The sequence below is a fragment of the Myotis yumanensis genome, unplaced genomic scaffold (genome assembly GCF_028538775.1).
Source record: "Myotis yumanensis isolate MYYU_CA2020_CCGP unplaced genomic scaffold, mMyoYum1.0.hap1 SCAF_3, whole genome shotgun sequence".
Classification (NCBI taxonomy): Eukaryota; Metazoa; Chordata; class Mammalia; order Chiroptera; family Vespertilionidae; genus Myotis; species Myotis yumanensis.
Genome location: NW_027223754.1, coordinates 178,661,477 through 178,680,392, shown reverse-complemented (window position 1 = coordinate 178,680,392; position 18,916 = coordinate 178,661,477). Strand labels below are relative to the sequence as shown.

General features: G+C 46.5%; 1 protein-coding gene across 3 annotated transcripts in view; it reads left to right on the top strand.

The window, feature by feature from the left end:
• The first annotated feature begins 8,795 nt into the window (after nt 1–8,795).
• Nucleotides 8,796–18,916, top strand: part of BMAL2 (basic helix-loop-helix ARNT like 2) — a 54,328-nt gene continuing 44,207 nt past the window's right edge. For 2 of the 3 annotated variants that reach the window (XM_070410512.1, XM_070410511.1), the window contains exon 1: nt 8,849–8,947. In XM_070410512.1, the coding sequence (XP_070266613.1) occupies nt 8,917–8,947 (31 nt within the window). In that variant the 5' untranslated portion in view covers nt 8,849–8,916. Of the gene's footprint in view, nt 8,948–18,916 lie in introns of all 3 variants that reach the window. The other variant, XM_070410513.1, reaches the window with a different exon arrangement.

Sequence of the window (18,916 nt, the reverse complement as noted above, 5' to 3'; positions counted from 1 at the left end):
TGCTACTTTAAAAAGAAATGAAGTAAAAATAGATCTTAGTTATTTTTTAAAAAGCAATATAAATTATTCAGCAGTTGTTTAGAAAAATAATCATCAGGCCCTTGAGTTCTGTATTCATTCAGTTACTGAGTTTCAAAAAATGTTTTGGTGGCATGAGGCCTTTTTCAATGAAGGTAAGAAAAGAATAAAAACTATGTTTATAATACTTATGTTGGTGAGGTTTTTTTGTTTGTTTCATTTTTGAGTTTTGAGATAGGTGTTACCCAAAACTCAAGAAAGAGTAATCTGTTAATGTATTCAATTTTTACACTTAAAGATCACATCAAGAACAAAATAAAATTTTGACGTTTCATTTGTGTTATGTTAAAACATTCAAGATAGTTGTACAGGTTTATATACAATGATCCCACTAGGCCAAAATAAATTAGCAAGTAGAATTGAAATTGAAAATATTTCAAAATTAAATTGAAAATGCCTCAAAATAGCATGGAAACTATTAAGTGGCCCAAGTACCCAAGCACCACTACATTCTGTCCCATGAAAGACACCGATAATCATGATACTCTTTCTGCAGAGCTCAAAAGGAGCAAATCAGAAAACCTACTTGTTCCCTGGCTTACATCATCTCAATAATGCCATGGTGAAAGCAAAACTGAAAACACGATGTCAAAATTTGGACATTGGCGCAAACTTGGAGACTGTAAAATCATCTTCTTTTGAAAGCATCTTGTGATAAACTTACATTTGTATACAAAATGCTTTCACTTACATTATTCATTTTAGTTTTTACATTATTTTACATTATTCATTTTTAGTACTACTTTGTGAAATAAACATAATTGCCATCATTTTACAGATGATGAACATGAGGCTGAGTATGACTTATCCAGACACAGGTAATAAATTGCTCTTGGACCCAAGTCCAGGGCTCCTATTTCCCCAAATCATATATCATGCTTTATTGACAAATTACCTCACATGCTTCTAGACCTCAGAAAAATACATGGGGAGCTAGTGACAGTTGTCACTGGGTACTTTTAAAGTCAAATGTCAGAAGACAGAAGTAAAAATACGTTCAACAGTAAGGAAAATGAATGGTGTAACATTAAGACACAAGATAGAGACGGTCCAGGGTAGTCAATTTAGTGTATCAAAAACATCAAGGATGCAGGTTCTTTCCATGTTTCTATTATTCTGTCTATTTTTCTACTTTGTAATCCTTGGGGTTTTTTTCTCAGATGCTAGATGGCTACAAGGACTAAGCACCAAACCCTCATGCAACATGTAGGCCCTTAAAAAGAGAACTCTTTCTTGTGCACCCCCCTTTTAAAGAGCAAATAAACCGTTTCCCAGAAGCATTCTAAGGAAATTAACCCCCAGGTTTTATTGGCCATGATTATGTCATCCGTCCATTCCTACAACAGTACCTGGCCTGGATATCGACTTAAAACTAATCAGGATTCACATCCCTGGTACTTGAGTGAGGCTGACCCAAATCACATGGCCATCTGATACCAGAATAAAACTGCCTTGTAGTGATGGCTTTTACCTGAAGCCACTGCACCTGGATTTTATTGCTGGTTCTGCCATTGTCTATGTAGAACTGAAGAGCTGGTCCACTGAGGTCTTTCCCTGACCTATGCAAAACAGGAGTAATGCATGCCACTGTGCTAGACCATGGCTCAGCTACTGGGATCCTGGGTTGCTGGTGCTTCGGACAACCAGGAGTAGGCGTGTGTCTGTGGATGATGACATACAAGATGGAAATTGGTGTTTTGTCATCCCTCCCAGCCCTTATTTATCTCTTCATTAGTCCATCTCCCTCCAAAGCTGTTATATCGGTGAAAGGGACCCTCATCAACTGACTTCCCACCAAGACCCAGACAGGGTGGGGTGGCCTAATTACTACTGACTGACCTGCTTTGTCTAACTGGACTAGATGGGCTCTAACTAATAGAACACAAAACATTTCTCAGGTCAGTTGTGCTAATACCACAAAGTTATCTCTGAATTTCATTACTGTTCATATTAAAGAATTAGTTATCAAAATCTAAACAGGATGACTTGTAAGTCTCTTCCACAGGGAGAAACCCATAAAAGGAAAGGGAAACTATCTTTTGACTTTGTTGTCCTCTTGGGTAACATAATCACAAAGAAAACTAGAAGAACTCCTGCGGGTAGGGACTGGGGGAAGGGAGACATCTGTAATCCTGTCAACAATAAAAAATCTTAACCTAATAATAGACAAACATGTAAATTGACTGTCCCTCCGCTATGCTCACCAGCCAATCAGGAAAGTATGCAAATTAACCCAACAAAGATGGCGGTTAACACTACGGTGTCGGGTGAATTTCCCGCCAAAATATAAGATGGCGCGGGCAATTATTTAGGTTTCCCGCGCAAAATCAGAGTTAGTTTAAAATGCCTATATCTTTTGAAGTATGGGTTCGAAGTATGGGTATGAAACGGTTCGCATACGCAGGTAGGTATCTTTGTGAACGGCAAACAAACAAATATTTGGTAATACGCAGTTACAATCGGCCCAAGTTTACACGTTTCCCGCACTCCACCGCAAATCTATATGAACTGAGTTAAGACGGCTCCCGCGGAGTACGCGCAATTCACGCGAGCCGACTTAACTCGTTTCCCGCAATCCAAGTGTTAATTTGCATACGTAGGCGCCAAGCGGCGGAGCGAAGACTGAAGGGGGTGAAGACTGAAGGCTCCGGCCGGAGCGAAGGCCTAGGTCCCGGGTGCCAGAGGAAAACAGGCCGGCAGCCAGGGGAAGGGAAGGCCTATTACACGAATCTCTTCGTGCAACGGGCCTCTAGTATATATATATAAAACTTGAAGAACTCTCCTGTACAATGCTATACAAGTCAGGAAGGGCCAAAGAGGACCTGAAACACCATACTTGCTTTAAGAGTGTCCAAAACTTGCAAAAGTAAAGATTAGTTCAGCTTTTGACATATAAACACACACACAAACACATAATCTCTAAGGGAAAAATAACCTTAAGCAATAATCTACACTAATAAAAGAGAAACATGGTAATTGGCGTACGACCGCTACCCTTCCCATTGGCTAATCAGCGTATCCTTATGCAAATTAACTGTCAGCCAAGATGGCGGCCGGCAGCCATGCACTGAAGCGAGCAGGGAGGCTTACTTCCTCCAGGGACTGCAGACTCCAACGTTCCCCGCCTCACTTGCCGGACTCTCAACTGCAACTCTAAGCAACTATTACTATGTTGCAAATAAGCTAAACAAAACTGGCTTTCAGTCAGCCCCGGACCGCAACATTGTATCCATGTTTTCAGCAGCGAGGCCTCAGAGCTAAAGCTGGCCCAGAATAAAAAAAAAAAAAGAAAACAAGGAGCGGTTGGGAGCTTTTAGTCAACTGCCAGCGGGAAAACAGCCCTCAGCCCCTCACCCAGACTGGCCAGGCACCCCAGTGGGGACCCCACCCTGATCCAGGACACCCTTCAGGGCAAATCAGCCGGCCCCCACCCATGCACCAGGCCTCTATCCTATATAGTAAAAGGGTAATATGCCTCCTGGCACCGGGATCAGCGTGACAGGGGGCAGCGCCCAAACCCCCTGATCAGCCCTGCTCTGTGCCTGATAGGGGAGAGCTCCCCAATCCCCCGATTGCCCTGCGGCTCTGTGTTTGACAGGGTGCAGCGCACCAACCCCCTGATCGGCCCTGCTCTGTGTGTGACAGAGTGCGGCGCCCCAACCCCCTGCCTCCACGGGCCCTGCTCTGTGCCTGATAGGGGGGAGCTCCCCAATCCCCTGATTGCCCTGCGGCTCTATGTTTGACAGTGTGCGGCGTACCAACCCCCTGATTGGCCCTGCTCTGTGTGTGACAGGGTGCAGTGCCCCAACCCCCTGCCCCCACGGGCCCTGCTCTGTGTGTGACAGGGTAGAGCCATAACCTCTCCATCGGCCCTGCCCTGAGTGTGACAGTGGCGGTGCCCCAACCCCCTGATCGGCCCTGCTCTGTGGGTAATAGAGGGTGGCGCCCCAACCCCCCTCCACGGGCCTTGCTCTGTGTGTGACAGGGTAGAGCCATAACCTCCCCATTGGCCCTGCCCTGAGTGTGACAGGGTGCAGCGCCCCAACCCCCTGATCGGCCCTGCTCTGTGTGTGACAGCGGGGAGCTCCTCAACCCTCTGATGGGCCCTGCTCTGTGCGTGACAGGGGGCGGTGCCCCAGCTCCCCTATCGGCCCTACTCTGTGAGTGACAAGGGGGAGCTCCTCAACCCCCTGATGGGCCCTGCTCTGTTAGTGACAGGGGGCAGCGCCCCAACCCCCTGATGGGCCCTGCTCTGTGAGTGACAGGGGGCAGTGCCCCAACCCCCTGATCGGCCCTGCTCTGTGAGTGACAGGGGGCAGCGCCCCAACCCCCTGATCGGCCCTGCTCTGTGAGTGACAGGGGGCAGCGCCCCAACCCGCTGATTGGCCCTGCTCTGTGCGTGACAGGGGGTGGCGCCGTAACCTCCCCATCGACCCTGCCTTGAGTGTAACAGGGGGCGGTGCCCCAACCCCCCAATCAGTCTACCCTGAGGGTGGCATTGCAACCTCCCGATCCGCCCTGCTCTGTGCATGACGGGGCAGCGCCCCAACTCCCCAATCGGCCCTGCTCTGAGCTTGACCAGGGGCTGCATTTAGGGATTGGGCCTGCCCTCTGCCACCCGGGAGCAGGCCTAAGCCAGCAGGTCATTATCTCCCGAGGGGTTCCAGACTGTGAGAGGGCACAGGCCAGGCTGGGGGACCCCCCCCCCCCCCAGTGCACAAATTTTTGTGCACCGGGCCTCTAGTTCCATATATAAGAGATGTCAGCACAACCATTCCCTCATTCTTGTCCTAATGCATCTTGTTCCTCCCTGTAATTTTTTCAGATTTTTAGTTTATTGCTACTCCTGTCCTCTAGCTAGTAAAAAAAAAAAAAAAAATCTTACACACACATACATGACTTATTTCCTGCAATAACCTAGGCTTAAGAAAACTCATTTTTAACAAGTTGAAGCAATATTTCCTAAAGTAGAGCACTCAGAGCAACTGTTTCAAAATCAACTAGGGTGCTTATCCTATATAATAAAAGGCTAATATGCAAATCGACCAGACAGCAGAACAACTGGTTGCTATGATGTGCACAGTGGGAGAAGTACAAAAGTCAGTGTTTACAGCAGTGCCTGGCACGTTGTAGGCACACCATAAATATTTGTGAACAAATGAATGAAATCATTGCATTTTGTGGGTGGCCCTACTTTCCATCTAAGGTCAGTCTCAAAATGTTTTCACTTTTAATAAAAACATAAATTCTAAAGGCATTGAAAAGGAATGTAGTTTTTGCTAAAGCTGTTATTTTCTATAAAAATAATGTAAGAGGGGTTGCATTACACAATTAAGTTCCTTAAATACCCTTTTATTTTTTAAAAAATATATTTTATTAATTTTTTACAGAGAGGAAGGGAGAGAGATAGAGAGTTAGAAACATCGATGAGAGAGAAACATCAATCAGCTGCCTCCTGCACACCTCCTACTGGGGATGTGCCCACAACCAAGGTACATGCCCTTGACTGGAATCGAACCTGGGACCTTTCAGTCTGCAGGCCGACACTCCATCCATTGAGCCAAACCGGTTAGGGCCTTAAATACCCTTTTAAAAAATCTCTCAATTCCCACTCCCTCTGGCAGCTGCCACGACAACCTTTCCTCTTTCTTATGAGTATACCCTCCTAACAATTACCTTCTCTGCTTCTCCCCTTCATAGGCCAAGCTCAAGCAGATCCTTCTGAACACATTTGGCCTCCCTATTTCTCCCAATTGCACTCCCACGCGTCAACCCGCTCAGCAAATCCAAGAATCCTCCCCAGTATTCACCCTTCATAGAATGCTTGGGGTGGGTTGGGGGCAGTGGGAAAAATGGTAAATATTAATAATTTAGTTACTTCCTCAGTTACTTAGGAGCTCATTAATGGATAGTTGTTATTGAATTTTATTTGTATGCATCATTGGAAATACATAGTGTTTTCCTTCAATTTAACTACACTCTGAAGCAGGTGGATTTTTTTTTTTGCCCTGGATCAACTAAAATATCTAAGTGGTCTTAAAGGAATCCCCCAAACTAAATAACAATCCCAGCAGGAGATTGAGGAGTGCAGGAATGGATGGTTTGCAAGACAGTGATTTCTAATTCCAGTACTGTTCTTATCTGAGCATTTACTTGGCAGTGAAGCAGTTAATGAACAAACTAAGTTCACTCTAGGTTTGGCGATGATTCCTGAAGAGCAAAGCTGTCCCTGGGCTTTCAGCAAGGAAAGCACATTGACCAGAGCAGTATATGTATATGTATATGTATATGTATATGTATATGTATATGTATATGTATACATACATGCATTCTGCTTATGTTTCAAAACACTTTTTTTCTAATGCCCAAGGATATGCTTACTGATTGGAGAGGGAGGAAGGGGGGCAGAGGGCGATAGAGGGGGAGAGGGAGAGAGAGAGAGAAAAAACATCCATTGGTTGCCTTCTAGACCCCACCAACAACCTTTTAGTATACTAGATATGGGATGACATTCCAATCAACTGAGCCACACGGCCCATTTGTCACATCTTGCCCAAGGAGAAAATATGAGGAAGCACTGGTTGCAAATGAGAGGTCCACCTGTGTGGGGCGCGGCTACAGTGTTTTGGCCAGGTTCAAGCCTCAGACTAATGAAAGGACAGGGTCCTCTCATTGCCATGTGCAAGTCCCAGCTGGAGGTCAGGGCCCTCCCAGCACAATTATAGCCAACGGCTGTGGTTGTAAGCTTGAACCTATGGTCCAAACACGTAGCCCCACGTGCCTTGTGGTAGAGTTCAGGTGCATATAGTTGAGTGAGGTTGGAACTCACGAGAATGCTGTAAACAACGTGATCACGCCCCTACTTTGCCTCGTGGCATCTGCTATAAAATAAAGACACGACTTGTGGGTACTGGCACTGTCTCCTCATCAGGAAGCAGCGTACCACGGAGACCCAGCTTTCATTCTCTTGTCTATCTTTCCTTAATCCTTTCACCCCCCGCTCCCTCAGTTTACCTTTGGCCGCAACACACCTGTAAACATATTGTGTGGCTCTCTGTTTTATCCTATGTGGTACAATAGAACTACTCTTTTAAAATAAAAAATCATGCAGACTTGAACGGTAAGGGGAACCCTGTGAGAGTGATTGCCCTGCTGAGCCTGGTTGGTCTCTTCTTGTGTACACTTCCTATTATCATATTTAAGTTCTGGACTCCTTCTCTCTGGCTTTTAGGCTTTTTGGTGCAAGTGAATCCTTTCTTAGAAATAAGGACTGCAATGATTCACTGCAAGCTTATTGGACACCATAGTAGGAACTCCTAAGAAGGAGATCCGACTTCTACCGCCTGGCTTCTACCAGCTACTGACTGATCCTGGCCAAAATACTCATCACCTCTGAACCTCTGTTTGCCTACTAATCAGACAAGAATTACAAGTGTTCAAACACCTCGCAAAGGTGATTTGTAAGCAAACAATGTTTACATAGTCTGTGCTGTGTATTTTAACCAGGGTCCTAGCAATCCCGCTTCACCATGAAGGTACCATGTGACGCATGCCCAGGTCTAAAAGTATCCTCCCACCCCCACCCCCGGTTGGAAAAAGTATCTCAAAACAGCGTACTTGTCTGGAAAGCTAGGGTTGAATACGTGCGGGGAACCCTAGGCCAGATTTTAAGACTATCTGCCAGGCTCTCTGGAATTTTTCCTTCTGAGCTGCCAGCAGAGGTTGGTATTGGTGGATTTCAGGTAAAGTTGCAAGTCAAAGCTAGGATGGAGATGTTTCAAGAGCGGTTTTGCTTAGGATGTGTCGGCGCGTTTTATTAAAGGCAGCACCGTTTTTAGCACTTCGCCCTCCGGCAGCAGATAACCCCAGTCCCCACTTAAGACTGACAGTTTTCTCCCGCCCTGCCTTCTTCTGCCGGGGAGCACGCTCCCAGCCCCTTACCCAGGCTCAGCTCCAAGTAGCCCTGGGGACACATCAGCAGTTAGTTAAGACGATAATAACGAGTCCGGTAAGGTGATGGAAAGGTTTAGGCTGGTTGAAGCAAAGCTTTAAGTGTTCCCTCTGCGGTTCCTTTCCTCCACTACCTCTACTAGACAAACTGTAACCAAGAAACCGGTGGAGGGGCCAGTGAGGGGGGAGCGAGCCGGCGTTTGCGGCGTAGGATGAAGGGATCCTGGAAGGATGTGGCTTCTGAATTTACCCAACCGGTTCAGGATCTGAAATGGCGTCCTCAGTCATTACACCCTCGTTTCTGCAGCTAAACCTTTCTTCTTCCCGAGGCAGAAAGTGCAGGGGAACCTCCTCCCCGCCCCCCATCCCGCCACACCCTCCCCGCCTCGCCCCCCGCAAGCCCCTGCCGCGCTACCCACTCCTCCTCGAGCAACAATCTCCATCCATCCTTTGTCTTTTCCCCAAGGGAAACAACTCCAACCTTCGGAGCACTCAGACCGCGAACCTTAAAGCGACCGTGAGAACCTGTTTCCAACAGGAGAGGCGCGAGGTGCGACCCGGCCAGCCTCGCCGCACTTTGCCTCCAGCCGCGGGGTTGGCGGGGCGGTGCCGCTGTGACTCCGCCCCGCGCCGGTCCCGCTCGGGCCGAGCCCCGCGGCGCCCGGACCCGGGAGCGGGCCAGTCCGCATGCTCCGTAGCCCGGCGCGCGGCGGACACTCGGCGCTGGCGGCGCGCCCCGGGGCTGCAGTGGCGGCGGCCGCGGCACCTGGCGGAGCGCGGGTGGCCGAGTCCCAGCTCCAGGTCGCCACCTGGGCCGGCGCCGAGCGGGCTCCGGGCTCTCCATGCTGCCGGCCTTGGGGCTGCGGAGCCCGCCCCACGGCTCCTGCGATGGCGGCGGCGGAGGAGGCTGCGGCGAGAGGTGAGGGTGCGGGCCGGCGTCCCCAGGTGGGGGCGCGGCGCCGGACGCGCGGGCTGGGGGTGCGGGGCGAGGGGCGAGCAGCCGGCGGGGCACCACCAGGTGGGCACACTTGGCTGGCAGCTCACTTCGGCCAGGCATTGCCTCCTGCTGGCCTCGGAGCCAGGGGTCTTTCTTGGGGCACAAGTGCGGGGCGACGCCCCGCGTGCCCCCCAGGGAGCGGGAGGTGGGGAGTGGCGCCCGCGGTCGTCGCCGGCTCTCGGTCTGCCCGCAGCCGGGTCTCTGCGTCCCGGGCTGGACGTGTTGGCGACGGTGAGTTGGCGAGGGACCATCCACCCTGTGCTGGCGAGCGGCCGCACCCCGCCGACCCCTGGGCGCCCACCTCGCCGTCTGCAGGGGCTGCTGCCTGGACTTGTTAGATTTCATCTTTCTTTCGTATAAACCAGTTGTCAGTCGGCATTGAAGGAGCTCGGGTGCTGCGAGCCCGTCCACGCGGAACTGGAACTATTCGCTTCCATTCCCCGCTTCGAAAACTGCTCCTCCTCCTCCTCGGGGCGGGCAGGGGAGCGCGCGGACGCAGGTTCACCGCGTTTCCCACGCAGCCAGCCCGGCCTCACTTTGCAGCTTTCGGAGAGCCATCGGCGGGGTTAGTTTTATTCTTCCGTGGAGTTTTTGTGAGCCCAGTGGGAAGCGTCGCGGTGACTTTCTCCTTCCTTCCGTAGTATTCACTAGCGACATTGGCTGGTCTCTTCCGAGGGGCTATTCTCAGTTATCGGATGATTATAAAATATCTGTGATTTAAGACACCCGGGAGGCAGAAAACACCCACAGAAATAACTAAAGGAAGACCAGCAGAGAGAAGTTCAGGGAAGCAGTGGATTAAATCTTCACTTTCCTTTTGGAATATGGTGATGCGTTTAGACTCTTCTCCGAAATACAGCAATGAGGAGTTTTTGAGATGTGATTCAGTGGTGGGCATTTGGATCATGGGGAGATTGCCAAAATTCTTTCATTTGTATATTTGAAGGTTTCCTGGGTGATATAAAGATGGGAGGAAGCACCGTTTTTTGAAAAGCGAATGCAGTCTGTTAAGTTGGGGCTCCCTCTCTGCTCTCGGCTGTGACTGAGTGCTGTCCTTTACTGTGTCGCCAGGTTATTTACCCTTTGCCTTAGTTTCTTCATCTGTAAAATGGGGATAATTATAGGATGTCTTATGGGGTTGTTAGGTTTACATGAGATATAAATGCATTTAAATACATATAAGTGCTTAGCCCAATACTTGGAAAGTAGTAAGTGCTCCATAAATGTTAGCTTAATATAGTTAGATTAATATATAGTTAAAGCTCCAATTTGCTTTGTGAAATGAATGGATCTTATCTAGTCTGTTAAGAAAGTGTTGTCCCTTACAAGTTAAAATTAGCCGAATTCAAAGAATATTTAGGCTTTACTAAAAAAAGAAATGTGAAAATGTACCCACTAATTCAAAAAGCAGCTTTCACCAGATACGTTTTATGGACAAGAAGTTGGTTGCTGTTTATCTGAATACCAAAAATGAACTCGGGGAGTGATCAAAATTAATTCTTCTTAGGTAAAAGTAGCAAAGTTATGGGGGGAGGGGAGGGGCGGTTGGGAGGGCCAGCATTTTTATTGGGGTCCTATTATGTACCAGGCATTTCATAAGGAATGCCTTCCTTAGTCTCCTAGCAGCCCTGCTATGTAAGTGGCATTATCTCCATTTCACAGATGAGATGAGGCTGGCCCCTCTCACAGCTGAGGCGGGCCCACAGTTACAGAGCCAGAAAGTGTCAAAACTGGAGTTCAAGTCTGTGGCTACTGCCCATGCTACTCTCCTTTCTTTCCTGTCTCACTGGGTGGTGCTGATGAGCCATGTGCTCACTTCCAGACACCCTTTAGCTAAAGAGGGTGAAAAAAGTGTTGCAAGTTCCCCCAGCCCAGGAGGGAAAAACGAAACAGGTCTCTAGATCAGAATACAGGGCCATGTTTTCCTTACGCAAACTCCCTGCCGACTCCTTTTTCCTAGGGAGTTTCAATGAAGGCCCTCATTAAAGTAAAAATCTGAAACTGGCGTTGGGGAGGAAGCCCTTTTAAGATTGGCCACCAAAAATCAGTTGGTGTTAACAAAATTGCCTGCTCACTTTTTCTGACAGGCTCATGGTAAACACCAAGATTAAGCAAGCTGCCAAGTGATTGGCTGTCCTCCTGGTCAGTGATTCTGGAATCCTTGGAGTTCTGGAGAAGGCAGTCTTGGAGGAACGGCACATTTTTCCAGACGGAGGTGGTCACTGTGGGGCAGTTTTTTTCCCTTCCCTTCCCTTCCCTCCCCTTCCCTTCCCTTCCCATGGTCTCGCCTGTGATGTTATCAGACCCAGCTCTTTTGAGGTGTCAGTCTGCCATTCTAGTGGCTTTAATGTATGTGACTCAGAAATTAAAAGTCAGGTTCCAGTCAGCTTTGCATCAGCCACTGTTCCTGGGCTGGATCTTAGGCAAAATGTGAGCCAGGATTGTAGTACTCAAGATAAACTAGGATGGACTAAAAGGGCTTTTCACATGTTTCAGGGGGAGGAAAAAGAGGGAAAGATAGAAGGGGGAGTAGAAGAGAGGGGGAGAAAAGAGAGAGGAGGAGAGAGTGAGGGTAGGGGATGGGGAGAAAGGAGTAAAGAGCCAGAGGAGAGCGGAGGGGGAAGAGATGAAGGAGGAGAGAAGGGGGAAGAGATGAAGGAGGAGAGAAGGGGGAGGCAAGTGAGAGTGTAAGAAAGGAGCACTGGAAAGAGAGGGGTGAGGGGAAGAGGGATGAGGAGGGATGGAGGTGAGAGAAGGGAGGGACTGCCACGCCATCCAAGTTTGACTCCAGGAAGAGAAATCAAATTGAATATTTAAAATATATAGGGAAAGCTGAAATATTAGTACAGTAAGCACTTCACTTTACTGTTTTCCTTGTGGAAAGACTCCCTGGTTCTAAAAAGCAAGATCTCTTTCTTTGCTGTGAACAGTGATTATAACAGCCTTTCGAAATCTCTCCCTTTACGATGTAATGTTCAGGAAATTATAAGTCAGGTCATGACATTTCATCCTGGTAGCCCTCGTTTCCACTGTGCCATTTAGTTGAAGCCCTCCAGCTTTCCATTGTGAGAACTGACTTACTCAGTGCCTGGGATCGGGGCCATGAGTCAATACCTGCACTGTCATCAGGAACTCTGTGAGCCAGGTGCCCTGCAAGAGACGAGTGCACCCGAGACATCTGGGAGTCAGTGATTTCCTGTCCTGGTTTTTGCAAGTCTGCTAACTGGTATGGCAGCCCTTCTTGTACCCTCACCTTGCCCAGAGCCTCCCTCATTCCCCGTGGCTGGAGGCTTTGAGAACTTTGAAGACTCTACAATTTAAACTCTCAGTGCACCCCCACAGCCCACGGCCAACCTCCCCTCCTCCCCCGCCAATCTCCCAACCTCCCATGGTCCCTCCCTGCCTCCCCCCCCCCCCCCCCCAGCAGGCCCTAATCAGGACTGGGTGAGATGGCCTGATGGGCCCTGATTGCCAACCAGGCCTAGGGACCCCACCTGTGCACGAATTCATGCACTGGGCCTCTAGTATACTTTATAAAGTGTTCCCCCTGATATTTCCATGACCCACCTGGCACCATATTTAAAATATTTTTACACTTCTTAAAATATTTAAATCAGTCCAGTAATATAACTTCAGAATTCTCATTTGAACATGCTTAAGTGTTGGTTGGCATGATAGGGCATTTGTCATTTACCTAAGAAAATTATTGGCATTTAGTGTCTCTAATCTTTAGTCTTACCATTTAAGTCTCTAGATAACATCTTCACAGAGAGATAAAGACAGAGAAGGCTGGAGGAATAGGAAATGTAGAGAGAATCAGTCTTTCTCTCAACATAGTTTGCATTATTAGATGTTTGTAATTGAGGGTCAAGATTATTGTCATAAAACAGTAATTTCAAATACATTCAAAATGTTTTACTTAACAATATTTATTTCCTTAAGCAGGTAAGAAATGTATGTACTTTACCATACGTTCCGAGCATATCACAGGGGAAGTGGAGAATTACCCACTGACTTTCTCCTCCCAAACCTCTCCATTTTATATGGCCTACACTTAGTTATGTAAGGGACTCTCCTCTCCTAATGGTTTAAACCAGGGGTCCTCAAACTTTTTAAACAGGGGACCAGTTCACTGTCCCTCAGACTGTTGGAGGGCCGGACTATAGTTAAAAAAAAACAACTATGAACAAATTCCTATGCACACTGCACATATCTTATTTTGTAGTAAAAAAACAAAACGGGAACAAATACAATATTTGTATTTGCATGTGGCCCGAGGGCTGTAGTTTGAGGACCCCTGGTTTAAACTTTGCCATCTTCAAGCTGTTGGTTATACCTGGAATGCCCCTGCCCTCCCTCCAGACAGGCCTGTAGAAGTCTGATGTAGTCCTCAAGGCGGGGCGCAGGTGTCACTGTTTTTATCTGCCTCTGGAGGAGCGGGAGAAAGAAGGAGGAAGGGGGGAAGGGGAGGAGGAGGAGGAAATCGGGTGTAGGAACATCAGTCAGCCTGAACTTTGGAACCAGACCACTGGGAGTGTGATTGCCAGTTTGATTATTTACTAGCTATATGACCTTGGCCAAATTATTTATCTTCTCTGAGCCTCAATTTCCTTATCTATAAAATGGGGGTAAAAAATAATTCCTAATTTAGCCCGGCTAGTGTGGCTCAGTGGTTGAGCATCGACCTATGAACCAGGAGGTCACGGTTCCAGTCAGGGCACATGTCTGGGTTTCAGGCTTGATCCCTAGCAGGGGGAGTACAGGAGCAAACCAACCAGTGATTCTCTCTCATCATTGATGTTGCTAGATCTCTCTCCCTCTCCCTTCATCTCTGAAATCAATAAAAAATATATTTAAAAAAATACCTGCCCTAGCTGGTTTGGCTCAGTGGATAGAGTGTCAGCCTTCAGACTGAAGGATCCTGGGTTTGATTCCAGACAAGGGTGTGTACCTGTGTTGCAGGCTCAATCCACAGTCTCTCTCACAAACTGCAATGTTTCTCTCTCTCCCCTCCCACTCTCTAAAAATCAATGGAAAAATATCCTCGGGCAAGGATTAACAAAAAACAAACAAACAAACAAAAAATCCTACACTTAATTTAGAGCGTTCAGTGGGAATTAAATGAGATGATTATAAACTATTTAGTGAAACCTGACTTTCAACAAATGACTTTTTTCCTTCTATGAAACCTTTCCAGAACTTCTCCCGCCATGGAAATGATTCTCCCCTCCTATTTTCAAACGTGTGTGTGTACTCGAGGGTGTGCCTGCCTATTATCACACTTGTGCCTGCTTGCTACAGTTATTAGGTGGGTTTCTTCACTCCACCCTTGGGTTGCAGGTTCTTAGATGAGCACGGTTGGTTCCTACTAACTTGACGACCTCCAACTCCTTGCACTTACTTTAAATGACTAACAAAGGTTTGTTGATGTTAAATGAATGGTGGCTGGTTTGAAGTGTGGGCAGGGCTGGTTCATTCATAAAGTATGCATTAAAAGCATACTTACTACTGTACTAGACAAACAGAGATGGAGAAATGGATAAAGCAAGAAAAGGGTTCAAGAGTTTATAAAACGTACTAGGCTGGGTGAAAAGCAGCCAAAATATTTGTATTACAAGATAGAACCTATTAAAATCTATAGTTTAACTGCTAGGAGTTAACTGCTAGGAGCCTTTGCAGCCAGAATTGGGAGAGATTATATCCTGCTCATGGGGGAGGGACTCACAGCAGGTTTTCAGAGAAGGTGCTGGCTTTAGCACCGATGGATAGATAACTCTTGGGGCTGGCAGTGAAGAGGGAGGGGGTCTTTCAGGGCCGAGATTAGGCATGGAAATGGAAAATTGTCAGTGATGTACTCGGAAGAACTGATGCGTTGTTTTGGCTCCTGCTAGGAAAAGTGGAAAAGAAGAATTGAACATTGAAGTTGCATCCTTCGTGCTAGGAGGCCTCCCCTCCTAACTCGGTGATGTGGCACAGTTGACACAGAAGCTTGGATTTTGTTTGCTCTCCAAAAAGACTGACACATGCATTTTCTTTCTGATCCTTGGTCAGCAGCAGAGCTTTGCATCACCTTGAAAGGCTAATTGTGGCATATTTCTAATCAGAAACACACACACACACACACACACACACACACCCCTTAGAGGTCCTGGTTCCTGCCAGGTTGATTGGCTCTTAAACCGTAGCCTTCACTCCAACTCAGTCTGGACCAGTTCTTTCTCTCTTTCATCCTCTTTTCTTCACTGACAAAGTAGCTGCTTATATCTTTAAATTCATTTTACGCTCTTTCTTCAGACGAGTATCACAAGTACTATTTCATTTATTCCCATTACAGTCTGTTGGGAAGCAGGTATCTAGACTTCCAACATCTCATCGACATAGTGACCTGTGTGGTTCCTCTGTCCCTGTCGCTGATGTACTCTCTGTGTGGACACCTGCTCCAGGTGTGCTTGCTCTCATACCCTTCCATGCAGCTCCGTGGGACAAAGCAGGAAGATACTCTCAGCCTTGACTTCCAACACAAACCCTAGTGAAGGTGCACGGACCCAAAGGAACCCAGCGTCCTAATGTGAAAACAGCACTCAGGGAAACACCCGTGTGTGATAGCATCCGAAGATGCCCTTCTTATTTTGACTCCGATACAGAGGATCTCTGGCTTAGAAGTTACTGAGAAGTACCTCTTCATTTTTTTTTTTTTTCCCTTGGGAGAGGAGAATATAAGAAGCTTAGATTATAGTTGAGTCTAGTCTAGATAGTATCAAAGCCATGCATATTTTACAGAAATAGAGATTTTAAAGGATAGATCAGTGTACGATAGAATTGAAATGGAGCACTTTTTGGAGTAGGTATCAGTGGGCGTTGAAATGAATAAAAGATTGTGAAGATTAAGAATTGTTTTGTCATAGATCTAGAGAAAAGTGTGATTGAAATATTGAGCACAGTCTCCAGCTCCACTTTTATTTCTCTTATCAGCAGCCTGGATTGGATTTCCTTTCTTAGTTACCTGGTACCCAGAGGTCCTGTGCTTACACTGCCATGGTGACAAACACTATTGCATTCTAGTTAGGCTATTTGGTCTACAGTGAGTCACCCAGGCAACAACACTGACCTAGAAAACAGAGACCAAAACCAGCTTTCTATGTATCCTGCTGATAGTGGTTTCTTGAGGACAATTCCCCTTTTCTTTAGTTTTCAACTAGAACTTTTGGCTTATCAATTTTTTTCGTAATAATAAATGTAGCTACCTAGCCTAGGACATGTGGTCATAAGCAAAGCAGCCTGACTTTAGAGGGATGGTCAGATTCACACCTCACATTTTAGAAGTCCTCTACGACCCATTATTCATTCGTTTAAAAACACATTTTTATTAAATGTGGGAAGAGCCTGAAAATAACTTTTAGATTCTGGTCATTAGTATAATGATGGCATGTTATGCCTGGAGAGTATTAAAGTCTTAAATGTCACTTTGGGTTTTATTACCTTAAACACTTACGTTGTGTTTCAGTTTGTAGAACTTGAACATTTGCCTTGCAGTATCAGTCGCCCCCCACCCCCTTTTAAAGGATCTTTCTTCTATTGAGAATAATTGCTATTCAGTGAAAATATACATATTTTTTATGAACACTGATGAATTTTTTTTTCTCAAAGTTAAACAGAAGGTGTCTCATTTTGTTGACACCTTGGATGTTAGGAACCATTGTATCTTTCATAGGTTCTGTATCGACTTTAGCATATCCACTCATGCCTGATGAATGTTAATCCTGATATTTGCCCACATCGTGTCTTCTGTTTGCTCATAACTGGCAAGAATTGTTTTGTCCCATGTGTAACGTGGGTATAGACCAGTGATGGCGAACCTTTTGAGCTCGGCGTGTCAGCATTTTGAAAAACCCTAACTTAACTCTGGTGCCGTGTCACATATAGAAATTTTTTTATATTTGCAACCATAGTAAAACAAAGATCTATATTTTTGATATTTATTTTATATATTTAAATGCCATTTAATAAAGAAAAAATCAACCAAAAAAAATGAGTTCGCGTGTCCCCTTTGACACGCGTGTCATAGGTTCGCCATCACTGGTATAGACCATCCAAAGCTAAATGCGTTTCTGTGCTTTTTGGAAAACCTGATGTTGAAAACACTAAACCCTGTGTTCTTTTTATGCACGAGGATCAATCAGGCCCGGAACAAGTTAGAGACTTTTCTGTTTCAATGTGGAACTGAAACTCTGATGAACCCTTGCTTCTTGCTTCCGCCCATCCCTGGATTAGGTTGTAATGCCTATGAAATCTTGGCCTTCTGCGGAATTTCAGTCCTCGTCAAGGGAGCATTCTTTAGTTCTGCTATCACGGTGATTACATTCTGCATCATCACTGCTTTCCCATGACTCTGACTTCCTTACAGTCATCCTGGGTGTTTCTACTTCCCCTTTCCCCACTTCAAAAGCTTAGCTAGGCTCATTCTCACCCATTGGTTCTGCTAAATAGCTAGTAATCCTTCACCTTTACTGAGTATTTACAGTGAGTTAGGTGTCCAAATACTTTACATGGTATAACTCATTGAATCCCCAGCAACTCTATCAGGTAGATATTACTGTTATTTCACATTTCAGGTGCGGAAATTGAGACACGGATAATTTAAGTACATTGCCCAAGATTTCAGAGTAAGTAGCAGAACTAGGGTTTGAACCCAGGGAGACTGGCCTCCAGAGCTTTTCATCTTTCGTTAATGCCTGCTAGATGTTTGGATGTGGTGCCATTTCTGTGAAGTGCTGATGAGGGAGGGAGTCTGGAATACAGGCCTGCTTTTGGCTTTGTGAGACTCTGAGCTCTTTCACTTAATGATTGTGTGATCTTGGCATGTCTGTCAGTCAGAGTTCAACTAGGGGAGCAGAACCTCACATGCCAGGCACTATACCCTTTACATACCTTATTTTATACAATCTTCACAACAACCCTACGCTGTGGGTTAGCACATGAGCAAACAGTCTCAGGTATGATTGTTAAGAGATTCATTGCGAGGAATTGGCTTATGCAGGTGTGGAGATAAGCTGAGCAGTACTGGAATCTCAGGGCAGGCCGTCTGGAAACGCAGACTGGCACTCTTCGGCACAGGCTGCAGTGGCTGTCCACTGGCGGAGTTTCTTCTTCAGGGAAGCCTCTGCTCTGTTTAGAAGGCCTTTCAACTGACTAACTCAGGCCCACCAATATCCAGGATATTATCTAGACCAGTGATGGCGAACCTTTTGAGCTCGGCGTGTCAGCATTTTGAAAAACCCTAACTTAACTCTGGTGCCGTGTCACATATAGAAATTTTTTTGATATTTGCAACCATAGTAAAACAAAGACTTATATTTTTGATATTTATTTTATATATTTAAATGCCATTTAACAAAGAAAAACCAACCAAAAAAATGAGTTCGCGTGTCACCTGTGACACGCGTGTCATAGGTTTGCCATCACTGATCTAGACCAACGGTCGCCAACCGGTGGTCCGTGGACCACTGGTGGTCTGTGAGGTCCGAAAGGTTGGCGACCGCTGATCTAGATTCTCCCTTGTTAAGGTTAACTGATTATGGACTTTAATCACATCTACCAAATACCTTCACAGCAACACTTAGTGTTTGACTGGATAGCTGAGGACTGTAGCTGAGCCCATCACAATTTTTTTTATTCTCTGAGCCTGTTTCCTCATGTGCAAACCACCACCGTAGGGTTGTTGTGAGGATGGTATAAAATAAGGTGTGTAAAGGGTACAGTGCCTGGCCTGGGAGGATTCAGTAAAAGAGTATTTAATTGGTGGTGGGAGTCGGGGCCGGAGGGGTAGCACAGCAGCAGTGGCTGTGGTCTCATCCGCAGTAGTGACTTCACCCCCGTTGTTGCCACTGTCCT